Below are 20,446 nucleotides of genomic sequence, written 5' to 3' on the forward strand. Positions count from 1 at the left end.
ATATCAGCTACTGGAAAAAGTCTGAAGATGAATTATTAACCAAATTCAAATGATATATATTGATTTAAAGCATTATCAAGAGGCCTTAAGGTGTAAAACCCTGATTATTAATCAGAAAAGTAAGATGTTTAAACTGGAACTGGTTGTTATTGTGGGTTTTTTTGGTTTCTCAGTACAGGAACTTATAATATGTCACCTAATGTAACATGTAAATAAAGATTTTATCACTATGAGACCAGGTTTTTTTTTTTGTTCCAACAAGTGTAAAACAGCAACTACACCAACACAGAGAGACACATGAACTCACACCCACACAGAAAGAGCCACAACACCCCCCCCACCCCCTCACACACAGACATAGCTGATGTGTGTGAGAGGTGTTAGTCAACCAAAAACTGCTAGTACAAAAAGGTTCATCCTTATGATTAGGATTAATAATAATAATAATAATAATAATAATAATAATAATAATAATATTACAGTGATTCCCCGCTTTACTGCAGTTCGAATCTTGTTTATCGCATAACTTGCCACATACAGTAACTAATTTGTTTGCTTGATTTTCCAGGTCTCTCGCAGAGAGCATGATAGGCCAAAAAATCAAATTTATCAATAAAATGACGTAAATGTTAATACAGTACTGTATACATAAAATAGCATTTTTGGGGTGACACAATTTATCACGGTTTTTCATTTAGAGCAAATCTGCAAAGGTTTTCTTACATTATGTTAAAGCCCAAATTTCTTTAAGCCAGTGACCTTTTTAATGGCTACAGAGATATTAATCTAAACACAAATGACTTAGGAAACTGTTTGTGTATAAAAAAATAAAATAAAAAATAAAAATTATTATTATTTAAATAATATGCTTCCAGGCATGATGGTGGTTGTATTTTGGGTTGCATTAACTAGTAAAATGGCATATAGATATATTATAATATTGGTAATTACAAAAATATAATTAAATTAGTTAGATTAAATTACATTAAATATAATGACATTAAATGGAATAAATTTTTTAAAACTTCCAGAGGCGTATAAATATAAAAATATTTGTAATAATAATTTGTAATATAATAATAAACAATAAATTAATTACATTGTGCAAAAGAAAAAAAAAAAGTTCACAGAGCTGCCAAGAACAGCAGTAAGGGCCACCGTTAGTTTGCTTAATGCGTGATGCAGAGTTTCACATCACACCTTTGGCACAAGGTGAGCTGTGGTCAGTTTGACTATTTGACAGTGTAGCAAGAGGAAACACGCTGTGTACACATATGGAGATGATTACGCTGATGTGGATTGCAGCAATGCTCTTTAATAACACTGGTAATTATTCTTATTTTATTGTATAGAATAAAACTGTGGTACATTTTTCCAAGTGTCACGCTTTAATTCTTTATTTTAGATGCACAGATGAAAGACATCAGCCAGCCGAACCCAATGATCTCAGCTGATGTTGGTGATAATGTGACTCTGCACTGCTATAGACTGCAAGCGGATAAATCCGGATCCATCGTTTGGTACAAGCAAAACGCCGGAGAAAAGCCTCGTGTAATGGTTACAGTTCAACACGATATCAGTTACGAAGACGAGTTCAAACCACCTAAATTCAGCATCGAAGAAGATCAAAGGAACGGACATTTAAAAATTGCGAACGTGGAAACATCTGATGAAGCCATGTATTACTGTGGATACAGAAAATTTTTAACACGGTTTGGAAATGGAACGTATTTATCAGTCAGAGGTAAGAAATATAAATGTACACAATTATACTTAATGTTTAATAATCGTTAGTGTTTCTTTCTTTCTTTCTTTCTTTCTTTCTTTCTTTCTTTCTTTCTTTCTTTCTTTCTTTCTTTCTTTCTTTTTGCTTTTTATTAAACACTGAATCATTTTATTCATTTTGAAGTATTGTCCATTTACATATACAACCCTAATTCCAAAAATGTTGCAATGATATGCTAATCTCATAAACCTATATTTACTTACAATAAAATAAAAAATAGAAAACATATGAAATGTTTAAATTAAGAAAATGTATTATTCTAAGTATAGAAATAAGGTCATTTTTCTATTTGATGGCTGCAATGAATAAAAAAAAAAGGTCAGGGCAATAAAGGTCTGAAGAAATAGGTACTATTAACATTTAGTGAATCATTTAGCAACTAATGAGGGTTAATTGAAAGAAGGTATATATATATATATGTATATTGTATCTTTTTTTAGAATCTTTCAGAAGTAAGGGAAAGAGTTAAATATCTAATTTACAGTACATAATATCATCAAAAGTTCAAAAGAATCTGGAAAAATCTCTGTAAACAAGAGACAAAGGCAAAAATAATTGTAAAATATTGTTTGTGAACACAGTTTGCGATGTCATCCACAAATGCAGGTTAAATCCCTATCATGCAAAGAAGAAGGCATGCATAAACATGATCCAGAAAGCCGCCATCCTCTCTGGGCCCATTTAAAATGTACTGAGGCAAAGTGGAAAACTGTTCTGTGGTCAGAAAAATCAAAATTTTTATTTGTTTTTGGAAACCATGGACCCACTAGACTAAAGAGGAGAGGCACCAGCTTGTTATCAGCACTCAGTTTAAAACGCTGCATCTCTAAAGTTATGGCAGTGCATAAGTTCTTGTGGAATGGGCATCTGGATTGATGGAAAGGCTCCATTAGTTTTAGATAGTATATACAGGTTTTAGAGCATCAAATGCTTCCATCCAGAAAGTAGAGTAGTAGAGTCTGTATGTTGCTGTGTCCCTGCCATATATTTCATGAGTCTCTAGTTATGTTTATGGTTATTTTTACAATAGACCTATTTTTTTATTTTAAAAAAATGAGACTGCTTTATGTGGTGTATGTAAAAAGTATAAAAAGAACCATTATTTATCACATTGTCTATTTTCCCATGAGCAGGTGATGAAGATGAAAAAGTCTCAGTGTTCCAGAGCAGTGTATCAGACTCGGTTCCTGCAGGAGCATCAGTGACTCTGCAGTGTTCGGTTCTCTCTGAGAGCAGAACAGCAGAACTCCAAGTGCTCTGGTTCAGAGCTGCTCCATCACAATCCCATCCTCAACTCATTTACACTCATCACAACAGCAGCCTTCAGTGTGAGAGCGAATCTTCTACACACACCTGTGTGTACAACTTGTCCAAGAACATCTTCAGCCTCAATGATACTGGTACTTACTACTGCGCTGTGGTCCTGTGTGGGAAGATCATTTTTGGGGACGGAACTCGAGTACAGCTGAGTAACAGCTACGGTGGGAATACTTTTACTTGTTTATTTTTAGAGTAAGATTTATTGTATATTTTCTGTATGAATGTGTTTTTTATCCTACAGAAAGATCTGTGAAACTAGCAGTGATCTTCCTCCCTGTAGCTTTGGGAGTCTGCGTAGTTGTGATCTTTGTTCATGTTGTATGTTGTCACGGGAGAAAGTGTAACTACTGCAATGGTGAGTCTTCAGTATGTTTGTGTATCCTTTAATATAAACAATATATGCGTGTGTGATGACACTAAACATTGCAAAACTTTTATAAAAGTTAATTTATTAGTTACCAAAAATATGTAATTCCAGAAATAGGACATTTCTCCTTTTGTATGTATCTCAAGTTCTAACATTTAAAAAGTTAGTCACAGCTGAAAATGTCAACATTCCCATTCCATTTAAATACAAAAGTGCTAAAAAAGCTTCATTGATTTAATCTGTATGCAATTTAACATCTATTGAATATAAATATAAATAAAAACATAATAAACATGAGCAGGAAAATCTCTCAATGATGCCTTATTCAACAATTATGCAATATTATACATAAAACCTGGATATGCAAAACCCCCATATATATATATATATATATATATATATATATTAATTATTAATTACTTACTATTTTCTGTTTTACAGAGAAATCTCACGATACTGTAACAAAGACGACAACAAACCAGGTCAGCAGTGTTGACTATTGTAAAATTATGTCTAAAATAATGTTACTGTAAAAACCAATCAAATTGAAGTAAGGCTAAGTGTTAATTTATGTGCTAATATTCCCATTAATCACCTTCACCCTTTGAAATCAATCTTTTGTATCTGTTTCCACAGAGCTATGATGCAGGAGAGGTGATTTTTGCTGCTTCACACCTCAAAAAAAGAAGAGGAAAGCAAGAACGAGCTCATGATAATGTGTATAGTGAAGTGATTTACTCTACTGTTTTCTAGATCATAGATGCCAATGATTTTTGTAATGTTAATTACGCTTACGTTTATAGTTTTTTGCCTGGTAGAAATGAACAGGTGATGAATGACTAAATAAAAATTAGGAATAATTATGGTCCCAATTACTTATACACATACACACTATTTAAAAGACCCTCATTTATAAAAACAATGAAACTTTGTCCGATGCTTTGTTGATGGACTGTTTCTGTCCCTGTTTTTGATTTCATTTGCCCTAATCAAGTCTGTTGGATTATTATTTTGTATTTGCCCAAAATAAAGATGCAGCCCAGTCTAATGGCATTCATTAATATAAACACAAAATGTAATCTATTGATTCATGTTCATTGGCGTAGTCAGTCGTACTGAGTGACACAAAAAAAGAGGGAAATTCGTGTCCAGGAACACTAATAAAAAAAATGAAAGTATGTGACTATATCACTGAATAAAGTAAAACTGTGATGAAATATGCTTTATACTTGTCACATGTACTTTACAGCACAGTGAAATACTTTTTTAGCAGTTATTACAGAATGTAATAATTATTAGCTCAGTGGTTAAGGCGCTGGGTTACTGATCAGATGGTTGGGGTTTTAACCCCAGGGGGCGCTAGGGGGCTCTGCATCAAGGCTGACCCTGCACATGTTGGAATATGTGAAGAAAAGAATTTCCCTGTGCTGTAATGTATATGTGACAAATAAATATTCTTCTATGAGCAAGCCTGGGGCAACTGTGGCAGGAAGAAACTTGAGGAAGAAACCTTGAGAAGAACCAGACTCAAAAGGGAACCCATCCTCATTTGATGGATTTAACTGAGGCTGGGGTCAAGGCATCAAGAGCCACCACACACAGATGTGTCAAGGAATTTGGCTACAGTTGTCGTATTCCTCTTGTTAAGCCGCTCCTGAACCACAGACAATGTCAGAGGCATCTTACCTGGGCTAAAGAGAACAACTGGACTGTTGCCCAGTGGTCCAAAGTCACTGCACTTGTTTACCAAGACGTTTTAGAGCATATCATGCTTTCTTGTGCTGACCAGCTTTGTGGAGATGCCGATTTCATTTTCCAGTAATATTTGGCACCTGCCCACACTGCCTAAAGCACCAAAAGTTGGTTAAATGACCATAGTGTTGGTGTGCTTGACTGGCCAGCAAACTCACTGGACCTGAACCCCATAGAGAATGTCTGCTGTATTGTCAATAGGAAAATGAGAAGCAAGAGACCAAAAAATGAAGATGAGCTGAAGGCCACTGTCAAAGAAACCTGGGCTTCCATAACACCTCAGATCACCTCCATACCATGCCAAATTAAGGCAGTAGTTAAAGCAAAAGAAGCACCTACCAAGTATTGAGAACATATACAGTAAATGAACATACTTTCCAGAAGACCAACAATTTACTAAAAATGTGTTTTTGATTGGGTTTATGAAGTGTTTTAATTTTTTGAGTTTGTGAATTGGTGGGTTTTTGCAAAATGAGAGCCAAAATCATCACAATTAAAAGAACCACAGACTTAAACTACTTCACTCTGTGTGCGTTAAATTTATTTAATACGTGTTTCACAATTTGAGTTGAATTAGTGAAATAAATAAACTTTTCCATGTGTGGAAAAAATATATGAGTCTTAAAAGCCACAAACCACTCACAGGGGTGGTAGCATCCTGTTGTGGTTGTGTTTTGCTGGAAAATGGCAGATGAACTTTCGATGAACAGGACAATCGAGGAGAATACATTCTAAGTGTACAATTAGTTTTAAAATGTTTGTCTATATAAAATACAATTAATATATAAAGTAAAATATCTGATTGTAGCTAAATATCAAACTTTTGTTGTCATAAATGATGTTTCCCTCAGTATCCTGTATACTGTACATTACATTAATCTCAAATTCATATTAAAAACAATGTTCTAACTACACTTCATTGCTGAAACAAAGGTTTGTTTAGGTATTTCTATTTAATTTATCCTTATTTAGTGTGGTTTAACAGTTCACCACACCTACCAAGCACGTTGTCACCACTGACCTTTGCTGAATAAACTGAGTTACCAAAATAGCAGCCTGTAAATGGAAAGGAAATTCAGATTACATAAAAAAACCTGTGACGTGTAGCAGCCAATCAGATGAAAGTCTCAGGTACAATATACTTAGTGCTTTTTCCATTTGGCTGCTTTTACAGAATGTTCAACCTGAGTCCCATTTCATCTCTGAAGATGTCTGCATTCTGGATATTTGTCTCATCTCTTTGTTTAATATGTAAGTTTTTTAAAAATATCATTATTACCGGGTGATATCAGGTTATAACAGGTTATAAACTCTTCTTATCCCAAGAGGTCAAATACTTCTTAGTCCTAATTGCTTCTTGTATTTCCAAATGCTAAAAAAAGTATTTGTATTGTAATTTATATTATTAAATGTTACTTTTTTTTCCAGCTCCAGTCCAATCTACTGATTTTTCCAGACTATCATTTATCTCAGTGAAGTCCGGAGACAGCATTTCTCTCAATTGCCCAGTTATCAAGTCTAACAGTATCGACCGTGTGGTTTGGTACAAACATGTACATGGAGAGATGCCTAAGAAAATTGGAGAAAGAACCGCATATAAGAAAATCCTGCTTTCACCAGAGTCAGAGACGGCAGGAATTACAATTGCGATGACTGATAACGCTATTTCTCTGACAATTCCACAAATAAAAAGCAACGATGAAGGACTTTATTACTGCGGGATATTAAGTTGGGAGAATTTTACACTGTCGAATGGAACTTTCCTGATTGTAACAGGTAATTACCGAAATCAAATCTGTAGAAAAACAATGCAGGACATTTTTAACCATTTACATGAAATTTAAATTTAAAACAGGTGTGAAAGCAAAATTTTTACAGTGTTCTACATACTATTTCTTCACCATATACAATTAAGTCTTTAACCCAAAAACCAAATGCCATTAGGAAATCATTCATATAATCATTCATACAACAACAATGATATTGTATTATATTGCATGTGGTAAAATTTTCTTTACATTTTCCAAAGATTCTCCCTAAATTATTATAAAATATTTACTAAATATTTATTGTATTTCTAGTAGATGCACAAATCATTAAGATTATAAAATGTCTTTTGCAAAGGCACGAAGTGACTATACCATCTACCCCTGGGAAGTCCAAAGCCCAAAATGGCAAAAGTTCAAGCTTTGTATTTTTATTTATTTATTTATTAGTGTGATCTCAATAATCATTATATTGATGGGGTTAGATCAGATGTAGAAGTAGAAGTTTCAAATTTCAATATTTTATTCAGAATACAACATAGATGACATATCAAATGTTTAAACTCAAACTATGAATCATTTTAAAGGGAAAAATGAGTTGATTTTAAATTTCATGTCATCAACACACCTCAGAAAAAGGTGGGACAAGGCCATGTTTACCACTGTGTGTTGCTCAACAAGGTGCTCATGTTTAGGAATAGGAATGTTGTCCAATTCTTGTCTTATACAGGCTTCTAGTTGCTCAACTGTCTTAGGTCTTCCTTGTCGCATCTTCCTCTTTATGATGCGCCAAATGTTTTCTATGGGTGAAAGATCTGGACTGCAGGTTGGCCATTTCAGTACCTCGATCCTTCTTCTACGCAGCCATGATGCTGTAATTGATGCAGTATGTGGTCTGGCATTGCAATTTTGGAAAATGCAAAGGTCTTCCCTAAAAAGACGACGTCTGGATGGAAGCATATGTTGTTCTAGAACTTGGATATACCTTTCAGCATTGATGGTGCCTTTCCAGATGTGTAAGCTGCCCATGCCACACACACTCCCCATACCATCAGAGATGCAGGCTTCTGAACTGAGCGCTGATAACAACTTGGGTTGTCCTTATACTCTTTAGTCCGGATGACATGGTGTCCCAGTTTTCCATAAAGAACTTCAAATTTTGATTTGTCTGACCACAGAACAGTTTTAAATGAGCCTTGACCCAGAGAAAACGCCTGCGCTTCTGGATCATGTTTAGATATGGCTTCTTTTTTGACCTATAGAGTTTTAGCCGCCAACGGTGAATAGCACGGTGGATTGTGTTCACCGACAATGTTTTCTGGAAGTATTCCTGAGCCCATGTTTTTCTATTACAGTAGCATTCCTGTATGTGATGCAGTGCCGTCCAAGGGCCCGAAAATCACGGGCATCCAATATGGGTTTCCAGCCTTGACCCTTACGCACAGAGATTGTTCCAGATTCGCTGAATCTTTGGATTATATTATGCACTGTAGATGATGATAACTTTAAACTCTTTGCAATTTTTCTCTGATATTGTTACACTATTTTTCGCCGTAGCATTGGGGGAATTGGTGATCCTCTGCCAATCTTGACTTCTGAGAGACACTGCCACTCTGAGAGGCTCTTTTTATACCCAATCATGTTGCCAATTGACCTAATAAGTTGCAAATTGGTCCTCCAGCTTTTCCTTATATGTACATTTAACTTTTACCGGCCTCTGACCCAACCTTTTTTGGAATGTGTAGATCTCATGAAATCCAGAATGAGCCAATATTTGCCATGACATTTCAAAATGTTTGACTTTCAACATTTGATGTTATCCATATTCTATTGTGAATATAAGTTTATGAGATTTGTAAATTATCAAATTATTGCATTCCTTTTGTATTCACAATTTGTACAGTGTCCCAATTTTTTTGGAATCGGGTTTGTATATATATAATATAATATATGTAGCTCTAAGAACCTGATCCAAGTTTGCTATCTGAATAAAAAAGTTAATTTTCTGATGATCAAATGCTTTAACTTTTAGTTCAATCACACAGGGTTGAGAATAAACATATGTAAATACAGTTGAATCAGTGTTCTTTTTATGTTCAAACAAACCCTGAAACCAGAAACATCTCAATTTAGTAGTGTGTATTTTCATGTGTAGTATTTTGCTTTCTTCTGAGATAAACATTATATTTGGTCATACTAAACATTCAGGACAGAACAGTGGCATGTGTAACAGGTTTGAGGTCCGAGGTTGAATTAAATTACTGTCAAGTGTTGAGGTTTTGCATGTTTCTCAACACATCCCTGTGGCTGTGCTGATCTCTTTTGGGTACCACAGTTTCCTACCACTTTACCAAAGTACACAGTAAACAAGATTGTCTAAGAAAGAAATTATTCTAATTTCTTTTGAGCAGGTGATGAAGATGTAAAAGTGTCAGTGTTCCAGAGCAGTGTATCAGACTCGGTTCCTGCAGGAGCATCAGTGACTCTGCAGTGTTCGGTTCTCTCTGAGAGCAGAACAGCAGAACTCCAAGTGCTCTGGTTCAGAGCTGCTCCATCACAATCCCATCCTCAAATCATTTACACTCACCACAACAGCAGCCTTCAGTGTGAGAGCGAATCTTCTACACACACCTGTGTGTACAACTTGTCCAAGAACATCTTCAGCCTCAATGATACTGGTACTTACTACTGCGCTGTGGTCCTGTGTGGGAAGATCATTTTCGGGAACGGATCACGAGTACAGCTGGAGAACGATCCAGAATTTGGTTAGTGTTTGTTTAACAAATCGAAATTGAATCTGTTCAAAATAGTTTTATTTTTTACTTAGAATATGTAATTCTATACAAAACAATGCAGAAATTGTCCAAAGTATAACTTGACTGTTTTCTTGGTAATATCACACATTCATTTTTCCTCAAAGCATTTTCCAAATCACTTGTGATATCGTTGGGGACGTCGCTGGTAATGTGCTGGATTCTGATCTCCGTTCAAGCTGTTTTACTCTATAAAAAGAAAAACTGTCAACAGTTCAGAGGTAAGTGTGTAAGATTATAAATTAATTTAATACACATAAAAATGTTTTTATTTTCCATTATTTTCCATTCAGATTCAATTACACTGATTTCTTTTTACTAGCACAATTACTGGGAAATGGGCCTTCATCATCATCATCACATTTACATGATCTCTTATTTTTTCAGAGAGAATGCAGCACGGAAGTGCTAGAAACACAGAGAAGACAAACATTCAGGTACTGGTTCAGTTGGTATAAGAAATGATTCAGGATAATGATGATGATGATGATGATAATGATGATGATGATTATGATGATGATTATGATGATGATGATTTCTCTTTTGCTTCATCCGTGTACTGTATGTTGTGTTAATTTTTTTTCTAAAATGAATAAAAAAGAATTAATTTTGTTTAAAACATTTTTGCTCAAAGTGTTAAATATTATATAGTTTTTTAGTTTCTTGTCATGTTATTTGCTGGCCCCCAGCTAGTCCTGCATCGTTCCACTCCAATGCTCTGCCTTGCCTCGCCCTACCCTGCCCTGCCTTGCCCTGCCCTGCCCTGCCCTGCCCTGCCCTGCCTCGCCCTGCCCTGCCCTACCCTGCCCTAGATTGAGTCTTAAAGTGGATGTTAGATTGGGTTTTAGACTGGATGTTAGATTGGATGTTGAATTGGGTGTTGGATTGGATGTTAGATTGGGTTTTCGATGATTAGGTTGCAAATCTACAATAAATGAATAAATAAATAAGTAAACTCAACATACACGAACCTTGATAGATATGTTGTTATATGTTGTATAATAATTGTTATTAGTTTAATTTATTTGTTATACTTTTCTTCTTCTTCTTCTTGTTCTTTTTTTATATATAATTTTAGGACAGTGATTCTGTGGAGCTGAATTATGCTGCGTTACACTTCAATGAACGAAAAACTAAAAGAGTGAGAAAGAATCGAGACAGTATCTACTCAGAAGTGAAATCCTTCAGCATTTCTTAAAATATTTGTAATAGTTTTTATCTGATGTTTGTTCATGACTAAAATGTATAGTCGTGGTTTGTGTCTAATCTGTTTTAGATTTAATACAAAACTGAAATGATAAACATGATCTTAAAAAATCTTTCTACAATTATTATGTAATGTCAGAATATCTTTAAAACCAGAAAACACTTGATTGCACTGATTTGCTTTTTAACATTGAGTCTATCAGCCATCATGCTTTTGTGGGATTCGAGTTTATTGGAGTTTCTATTGAGTCATAGTTAATTAGAGCTTCTATGAGGTTCTAGTTCATTTGGGTGTCAATGAAAATCTAGTTCTCTCTCTATTTCTACTTCATAAGAGGCTCTATGATTTAGTTCATTGGTTCCTACTTGTGCATTTTATTTTTTTTTTTTATAAAATTGTAATAATCAGGGTTTTTATGTTGGACTCAATTCCTATAATCAGCTTCATAGTTCTTATAAAATATACATTACAAAACTGAGTAGCTTATATAAAAGATAGAAAGCAGACCAGAGAAACTGTGTGTATGTTTACATTTCATACATAAATTAAAATATTTCCTATTTTTCTAATTAAATTAAGTCAAAAGCCGACTCCCATCACTGTGAATATCTACAATTTAATTTAATGAACAAGAAACTATGCTCTATGACGGTAATTTTTTGAGTGAGTTTTACAAATTAGAAATTTGTAATAGCATTGCTTTAGAAACTCCTAATACAGGAAGTAAACAATGTCATTTATGTACATTTATAAGAATAAAAATTGTTCTTGAACTGCTACAAGATAAACTATAGATTTATTTTAGTCCAATAAAATAATAAGGTAAGCATTAAACAAATAAATAAAAAAAAATTAACAGTTGAAATGCTTGCATGTAAAAAGGTTTTAGTGTTTACTGTTCTTTTCATCACTGACTTCTACGTGAGTTAGTAAAAAAAAAAAAAAAACGATGTAGGTTGCATGGAAATTCAAAGTGAACATGTGATTTAAAGCAGCCAATCAGATAAAAGTCTCTCGCATAAAATCCTCAGTGGTTTGGCCTATAAAAAATCTCAATCACCCCGAGTCAAGTAAAGTATAAGGACATTTCTGAGGATGGCTTCTCGCTGGATTCTTATTTTATCTCTCAACATAACATGTAAGTTTGGAGTATTTTATCTAGTTAACCATTCAAACCTCTACAAATGTATTCATTACTTGTTACTTGTATTCATTACTTCATTTATATATTACTTCTCGCAATGGATTTGAATTGAATGTTTGTTCTAGTTCTCGCCCATGCTGTGGATTTTACCCAACCATCGTTTGTCTCAGTAAAGTCTGGAGAACTTGTTACTCTAAACTGCACGTTTCAAGTTACATACAGCAAAGATCTTATGATTTGGTACAAGCAACAGTTTGGAGAGTTGCCTCAAGAAGTGGGAAAAATAATAGCAGACAGGGACATCAAAACTTCACCCAAATTCATCTCAAGATTCAATTTAGAGAAAATTATGAACGGGATATCTTTGACAATTGTACGGATACAAAAATCGGATGAAGGACTGTATTTCTGTGGAGTATCTACCTGGGGCAAATCAGAATTTTCCACTGGAACATTTATAGCTGTGAAAGGTAAATCACTGACTGCTTTATTTAATAAAACTTGATGCAGAAATCTTTGTCCTAGTTCTCTGGAAACTTTGTGCACTTTCACCACATACATTTTGCCCTATATTTCCAACCACAAGACAAACGTCAATGTTTCTTAAGTATAAGCACTGAAATATTTCAAAAATTCTATATTTGTTATATAACTTGGCATTTCTGGAGCAATTACTTATTCATTCTTTTATTCATAAAAAAATTTAAACTATATTTTTTAGCAAGTTTTTCCTATATACCCATATTAAAACTCTATAAAATTGTCTATTTAAAAATATTTAACTTTATTTAATTATCTTTTTATGTTGATCTATCTAATTTCTGCCTTCCTTCACCTATATAGTTTATATTTCTTGTATAATATATTAAATATACTACATAACTTACACGCATAATTAAAGATTATTATATTTTCTTAATTTTTCTATTAATTTATCCTTTATACTATTTTTATTTTTTAACCTCACTGAATTTACCTTATAGTTACTCAACTTATAATTAAGTCTGGTTGCTTACTCTTTCTTTCTATTAAATGTATTAAATACAGAAAATATACCTTTGTGGCTGCGACTATTTCCTTTATTGATTTTGTATTTTTTATTTTTTCATCATTACTAAACATTATAGCTTTAAATCAGTCTAACTTGCTACCTAATAAAATCATGCTAAAGATGCACATGACCAGGGGAATGTGCAGTCCCATGTTTTAACCCGACTCATACATATACCCAGGATGATATGATTCTGTAATTCTGTAAATCTTTATTATATCAAGAGTGGAAAAGTCAACAAAAAACTTTTATCTTTTTAGTAAAATACACACATTGTAAGATCAATGTTTGGTTTTATCTGTTTAATCCCTTCCCCTATATAGTTTACATCCAGAACATTTATTTCCACTCTCACCACCTCTTAAACTATTTCAGTTTAATTATGTAAGATGTATATCATATAACAGGATCCAGACACAAATATAACTACTATTTTATAGAGCTGTAATAAGATGCATAATAATTTGAATATAAACAAATACATGTTTTTTTTCATTGTCTATATTCCCCTGAGCAGGTGATGAAGATGTAAAAGTCTCAGTGTTCCAGAGCAGTGTATCAGACTCGGTTCCTGCAGGAGCATCAGTGACTCTGCAGTGTTCGGTTCTCTCTGAGAGCAGAGCAGCAGAACTCCAAGTGCTCTGGTTCAGAGCTGCTCCATCACAATCCCATCCTCAAATCATTTACACTCATCACAACAGCAGCCTTCAGTGTGAGAGCGAATCTTCTACACACACCTGTGTGTACAACTTGTCCAAGAACATCTTCAGCCTCAATGATACTGGTACTTACTACTGCGCTGTGGTCCTGTGTGGGAAGATCATTTTCGGGAACGGGACACGAGTACATATGAATGGAAATACGTTAACTCAGCAAAATTCTAGTAAGTGTGTAACTGTAGTGAAAATATTTTTTTGGGTTTACAGTGTATACATTTTAATAAAAATGTAATATTTTTTTATGTATTTACAGAAGGACCTGGTTCTTTAGTGATCTGCTTCGCTGCAGCATTAGCAGCGTGTTTGCTAATAAATGGTGCTCAGATTATTGTGTACTTTAAAAACAAAAACTCCAACCATTGCCCAGGTAAGTTTTTAATAGTTTGTGGATATAGAAATTGTATTGAAGCATAATATATTGTTCGTAATCCAATGAAATCCTGGCATTAATCCAATCCTGACATATTTACAAATATTAAGAAATTCAACCAAGCTGATGCAGTTCAATAATATAAAAAAGTGTTGAATAAAAGAATAAAAATTCAGGATTAATTCTTTACTTAATTGCATTAACGTTCTAGATATGCTAGTGCAAGATACAGTACAAATAATGAAAATAACTGCAAATACATGTATACAATATAACCTTATCATTCATCTAATCATGAAACCTATTCTTTTTCTTTAAAGTGAATTCTCCACAAGGGGCTTTAACGGAGAAAACACACAACCAGGTATCTATTCAGGAACTGTGTATACACAAACACTTATAATAATCACCTTACTCATGATGGACTCTTTATATTCGCAGGCTCGTTATCCCTCGGAGCTGAATTACGCTGCTCTGAATTTCAATGACCGGAAAACTAAAAGTGGAAGGACACGAAAAACGTCACTTGAAAATGCTCTTTATGCTGAAGTGATATACACCCCTGTAACTTAGATTACTGTTTTTACTGTTATTTTATTAGTAAGTGTTATAACAAATGTTTGCATGACCTGCATGAGGGAAATGATGGGTATCAATTATAATCCTGATAATCATCAATATAAACGTTATAATGATATAAAGATGTCTGAAAGTAATTATTTTGAAAACCGTGCGGTCTCATTATTTACACACGTGAAACCTCATAAATGTCTACTGAATATCTCTTAAAGCATGATGTACTAATTGAATCTAGAAATGATTAAGCATGTGATTAAAGAGATCAGCATAGAACTTAAGAGCTTTAGGCATCATGAGCAGGACCTCGTAATGAAAGTGGAACTCGGTGCATAAAATTTGTAGATTTGCGGCGAGTTTCTTTTCGGTGAATGAAATGTGCCACCTTAGTGGTTATAAAAGCCTGAACAAGATGCTCAGTATCATTATTTTGTTACATGTAGTTTATAGCAAAATTGTCTACATTTTCCAGCAATGTTAGGTAGCTGGGGTCAAACATGATACACTGTCCCCAGAGCACAGAGGGTTAAGGACCTTGCTAAAGGGCCCAAGAATGGCAGATAGGTAACCCTAAAGCATTCTGATTGGCTAGTCAGAAGGACGCTAGTCAGAGCTAGCAAACATACTCGTGTGGATTGAATAGCTGCTTTTTTATTCCAAATGGCTGACAGAGGAATATAAATTGATGTGGTTGCAGATTTACTTGCAATGATGTTTACTAAACAGACTTTTCAAGAAAAGCTGGACATCGTGAGAAAAGGTCAACCAAAACAGGTTATTGGGTATTGTTTGTCCAAATCTTCTGCTGAAGATGATGTATGCAGGCTGTGCAGCTGTGGCTACAGTGAAAAGAGACTTTCTGAATTGAGTTCTTTGGGTTTCTTGCTTTAGTAATCGCATTTATTCATTTTGTCTGTGCTGCAACTCTTTTTTTATACTGTGGTTCTGTATAATATTGAGCGTTTTTTAAGCTGTGATGTAAAAATGATCGTATTAAGAGGTGGATTAATTCAGAAAGTACACCACTGAAGGCCTAGACATAAACTGTATGACCCACCACTGAACCAGTTTTGTGTGATGAGTTAAAAATATTAGGATAATGCAATAAAATGCTAAACATAATGCAAGTTAAACTAGTCTCTGGATTTATTTATCTATGTAGTTTGCTCTTGAAGGACAGCTGATGTCCCACACTGTCACACAGTCGATTATTCATGTTGGTAAATCCCCAGTAAACCTTGCATGTTCTGTTATCTTCTTTGTGGTGATCAGTTGAAGCCTCCTGTGGTTTGAGGTTGAAGGTTGATAAAGATCTTTTCTGATGTATGAGAACGAGTAGGTTGAGATAAAAGCCTTAAGAATCTCACACACAGATTTCCCCTTTAACTAGAAGCTATTTGAACTGTTTAGTCCCACAACAAACACTAGCATAAAAGAGCAAAACATAGTGCAACTAGCGAGCTAATACACACTGGGTTGCCTCTGAATTGAACAAAAATGCTAGTTTAAAAATAGAAAGAGAAATTTGGTTGGAAATTGATAGGCAGTGTGTTTGTCCTTTAGTTTGATTATGAGGTTTGTTCATTATAAGGTAAAGAAAGTGTTATTTGTACATTATTTAGTCGTATTGAGATGTTATTAAATGCCCCAGTCAGGCTCTTGACCTCAACCCATCTGAGGTACAGTGAAATGTGGGGAAACATTTCACTGATGTCAAATAGTTCCAGATTTCAGGCAGTAAATAACCAGGATTTACATCCATGTATTAAAGATAATTTTATTATTTGTAATTGATTGTCTGTCCAATTACTTTTGACATGTAAAAATGCAGTTATTGTGCATTAAAGAAAAAGGCTATAATTCCTACAAGGTCAATCTATAAGGATTGTGTTGGTGTCCAAATACTTATGAACCTCATTGTGTTTGATTGTTTATGCTACAGAATGCTAGTTTTTACTGCCCCAGTCACACCAGCACACAATGTACATATTCTGCCTTCATATATGAAAAATAAAACAAATTTATCGTATGTATGAACCTGCGTTCAGTCTTACCTGTAAACATCAATTTCTTTTTTTTTTTTTTTTGTGGTTTTTGTTTGTGTCACTGACTTCTGGTGGTTGAAGAAGGTTACACAGCATGCTGGTGGAAATTTTGACTTGTGACGTGACAGTCAGTGAGTTAAAAAAAAAAAAAAAAATTGAATTTGAGCTCAGTGCTTCAGGTGTTGAAACATTTGAGTTGTTTTACTGTTTTTGTCATGATCATGGCACCAGTGTGGATTCTCATTTTCTTTCTCTATATAGGTAAGTAAAACTTTAAATACAATTATTTTTTTCTGCTTTTAACTAAAAGCTTATTGTTTTATTTATTCTAATATTTTTTTTTAACCTTTTTTATTCTATTAACCTTTTCTTTATTATTATCCTTAAATGTTTTTTTTTCTTCTTTTTTTTAATTAATTTTTCAATAATATTTTAATTTATAATAATTTTATATATTTTTTTCTTTTTATTTGTATGATTTTAAGTAAACAAAAATTGACTTTTATTATTATGATAACTTTTTTTATGTAATTCTTTTTTTTTTATAGTTTCAGCACAATCTGTACATTTCGATGAAACCGTCTCGCTCGTCTCCGCGGATGTCGGCCATGCGGTGTCTCTTCAGTGCACACTCGGAGGAGAGTCCAGTGAAGGACTCATACTCTGGTATAAGCAGAAGCTTGGAGGAATCCCTCAGGCGATCGGGATGAGCGGACCGTTGAGCGCTGCTATAATTTTATCCCCATTTAATAAAACTGCGTTTCAGCTAAACAGAACTAAAAATCTAATTTCTCTGAATATTCATGATGTTAATAAAGATGATGAAGCGATGTACTTCTGTGGAAGGTCTGAAGTAAATATTATTAAATTTACCAGTGGAATATTTTTATCTGTAAGAGGTGATTAATATACTATTTTTTTTTAATTCCTATGAAATTCATCCAGTTATATTAACATATGATATATTGTGATATATAAAGATATTTATTTAGCATTATTTTTTTGTTATTATGCAATACACTGTTACACAATAAAATGTTTTCACAGCTATAGTTTGTATCCACTACACTACACATCTTATAAATCTTCTGCATTACTGATCAAATTTGTATTTAATTCTACTACAGATAAACCACATCTGAACGTCACAGTGTTCCAGAGCGCTATTCCGATCTCGGTTCCTGCAGGAGCATCAGTGACTCTGCAGTGTTCGGTTCTCTCTGAGAGCAGAGCAGCAGAACTCCAAGTGCTCTGGTTCAGAGCTGCTCCATCACAATCCCATCCTCAACTCATTTACACTCATCACAACAGCAGCCTTCAGTGTGAGAGCGAATCTTCTACACACACCTGTGTGTACAACTTGTCCAAGAACATCTTCAGCCTCAATGATACTGGTACTTACTACTGCGCTGTGGCCCTGTGTGGGAAGATCATTTTCGGGAACGGGACACGAGTACAGCTGGGTGAGAATCTATTCTCTGTCTATTCTTAGGTATATTCTGTATTTCATTGATATTTTTGTAGCTTGACAGAATTAGTAGATCCTGAATTGATGTTTTTTGTAGTAGATTGATTTGATATAGAAAGCAGTTATAATTAAATACTTCATTGTAAGTTTTTGCATTTCAGAATTCATGGTATTTCTCTTTTCAACAATAGACAATAGATAAAGAATTCGAAAAAAAAAACCCTAGATTTTAACACAAATTCACATTGAGATTTCACTCGGAAATATCAGCCGCATTCGTGAACTATTTTCACATTTGTTGCAACCTTTATTTGTGATTTCTTTCTAAAATAATAAGATACATTTCAATGTGCAAAAAATGTTGTGTCCCAGTACCATTTTAGCAAAAGATTTTATGGAATAATTTAAATGCCAATTTAATTTTTTACATTTTTGTGTGCATTTTTTGTTGGATTAATTAATTAATTATAATTTTTTTTTTTTTTTTTTTTTTATTTATTTATTTATTTATTTTTTTTTATTTATTTATTTTTTATTTATTTTTTATTTTTTTTCTTCATTCATTTATTTATCCATGCATCCATTAATCAATTAATTTATTCATTCTTTCTTTATTTTTTTTCATTTCTATTAAACAGAAAAGACTGTAAATGCTTCATTGATCATTCTGACCTTGGCTTTGGGAGTGTGTGCGATTCTGCTCACGGCTCAAACTATTTTCGTGTGTAAACGGAAGCATGATAAACACCACAGCAGTAAGTAGTTATATGTTTGTTAAACGTGTATAATAAATGGTTGAGAATATTAAAACAAACAAATTATATTATTTGCTTAAAACATTATTGAAACGATAACAAAATAAAATTTGCAAATAATTGCATATAAGATGTGCATCTGGAAATTTAGATAAATCACTGGCTGAAATCAATCTATTAATTTTTTTTTTTCCCATAAATAAAAATTAAATAAAAAACTGGTTATTTAACTAATCAATGATAAAATATAAACCATGTAAAGCATGTATTTTTTTGTAGAAAGTATTCAGCGACACACTGTGGCAGAAAAAGTGACCGATGAGGTAGATATTATACACCCACAGAATGCACTTTAACACTGGGTTTTTCTGTTATTGATAAATAATCGATCAGCATATGCACATGTTTAATGTCATAGAACTTCGCCTTGTTTTCTGTTTCGCATTAATATACAGCAGCTATAAACAGTTGCTCAATCACCAGCTTGCGTTCTCAGTTATGATCAGATCTGGAAAATGTTCTGCTTTGAAGATTTTCCAGAGTTGGACAACCTATTGATTTAGTTTATACATCCACTGCTGGTTATTAATAAAAACCTGCGAACTGCATGTACATGACTATCAGAGCCGCTGACCAATCAGAATCGAGTATTTGAGTATAAACTGTGTGAAATAAAATTCTCCCAACAACATGCATTTATATTTTTGAGGTTCATATACTTGTTACATGTGGATTGATTTGCGTTTTATTCCCACAGGGACTTGACGTGGAGTTGAATTATGCTGCTTTACATTTCAATAAGAGGAAAAATAAAAGTGGGAGGAGGAAAAGCGATCAACCTCGTGATATTGTGTACTCTGAAGTGAAATTTGTGTCACAAACTAACTCAGCTCTCTAAATCCTGCCAATTTCTTGATTTTTACATTTAGCTGAAACTGGGTGGAAGATCTGTCTCTCATCCATTTGTGTTTTGGAGCTACGGTAACATCTCCATGAGGTTCAGGATCAGTCTTTAACAGTACACAGACACTAAACCTGCAGTGTCATGACGACATTTATGAGAAAGCCAATTAATTCAATAATTATTTACTTGTCTGGATAACAAATCATGTGATATCAAGATCTAGAAAATCTAAGAATTTGCCTTTAATCTGATTTTCCAGTGAGATCATCATACAGCAGCAAGAGTATAAAACTATTTGTAAATTCCTCTTTAACACAGCAAATTTTAAACAAATATTTTTCCTCAAACCTCCAGCGGTTTTAGTTTTGTCCTGAGTTCAAATTACTGTTATTGTATGTTCTTC

The 20,446-nt window shown here is 33.7% G+C and overlaps 2 protein-coding genes across 2 annotated transcripts; both read left to right on the forward strand.

Annotated features, from left to right (window-relative positions):
• Positions 1-1,253: 1,253 nt before the first annotated feature.
• LOC124386121 lies at positions 1,254-14,963 on the forward strand. The gene is made up of 18 exons (XM_046849774.1): positions 1,254-1,326; positions 1,406-1,744; positions 2,920-3,267; positions 3,348-3,461; positions 3,915-3,955; positions 4,110-4,202; positions 5,122-5,291; positions 6,400-6,476; positions 6,654-7,001; positions 9,403-9,756; positions 9,912-10,025; positions 10,192-10,241; positions 10,883-10,997; positions 12,281-12,625; positions 13,724-14,089; positions 14,179-14,292; positions 14,616-14,659; positions 14,737-14,963. Exons 1-18 carry the CDS (start codon positions 1,275-1,277, stop codon positions 14,866-14,868), a joined length of 3,216 nt encoding a protein of 1,071 aa, XP_046705730.1. The 5' UTR covers positions 1,254-1,274; the 3' UTR covers positions 14,869-14,963.
• Positions 14,964-17,137: 2,174 nt separating this feature from the next.
• Positions 17,138-20,094, forward strand: LOC124386122. Its single transcript, XM_046849775.1, has 6 exons — positions 17,138-17,177; positions 17,465-17,815; positions 18,044-18,379; positions 19,023-19,139; positions 19,419-19,462; positions 19,897-20,094. Exons 1-6 carry the CDS (start codon positions 17,138-17,140, stop codon positions 20,035-20,037), a joined length of 1,029 nt encoding a protein of 342 aa, XP_046705731.1. The 3' UTR covers positions 20,038-20,094.
• The last annotated feature ends 352 nt before the right edge of the window (positions 20,095-20,446 follow it).

The sequence above is a fragment of the Silurus meridionalis genome, chromosome 5 (genome assembly GCF_014805685.1).
Source record: "Silurus meridionalis isolate SWU-2019-XX chromosome 5, ASM1480568v1, whole genome shotgun sequence".
NCBI lineage: Eukaryota > Metazoa > Chordata > Actinopteri > Siluriformes > Siluridae > Silurus > Silurus meridionalis.

Bases quoted from the DNA above. Each gene is read 5' to 3' on its own strand.
- LOC124386121 (XM_046849774.1), top strand. From the start codon at position 1,275: ATGGAGATGATTACGCTGATGTGGATTGCAGCAATGCTCTTTAATAAC. The intron at 1,745-2,919 runs GTAAGAAATATA...TCCCATGAGCAG, and splicing joins AACGTATTTATCAGTCAGAG to GTGATGAAGATGAAAAAGTC. The intron at 6,477-6,653 runs GTAAGTTTTTTA...TTTTTTTTCCAG, and splicing joins CTCATCTCTTTGTTTAATAT to CTCCAGTCCAATCTACTGAT.
- LOC124386122 (XM_046849775.1), top strand. From the start codon at position 17,138: ATGGCACCAGTGTGGATTCTCATTTTCTTTCTCTATATAG. The intron at 17,178-17,464 runs GTAAGTAAAACT...TTTTTTTTATAG, and splicing joins CATTTTCTTTCTCTATATAG to TTTCAGCACAATCTGTACAT. The intron at 17,816-18,043 runs GTGATTAATATA...ATTCTACTACAG, and splicing joins AATATTTTTATCTGTAAGAG to ATAAACCACATCTGAACGTC.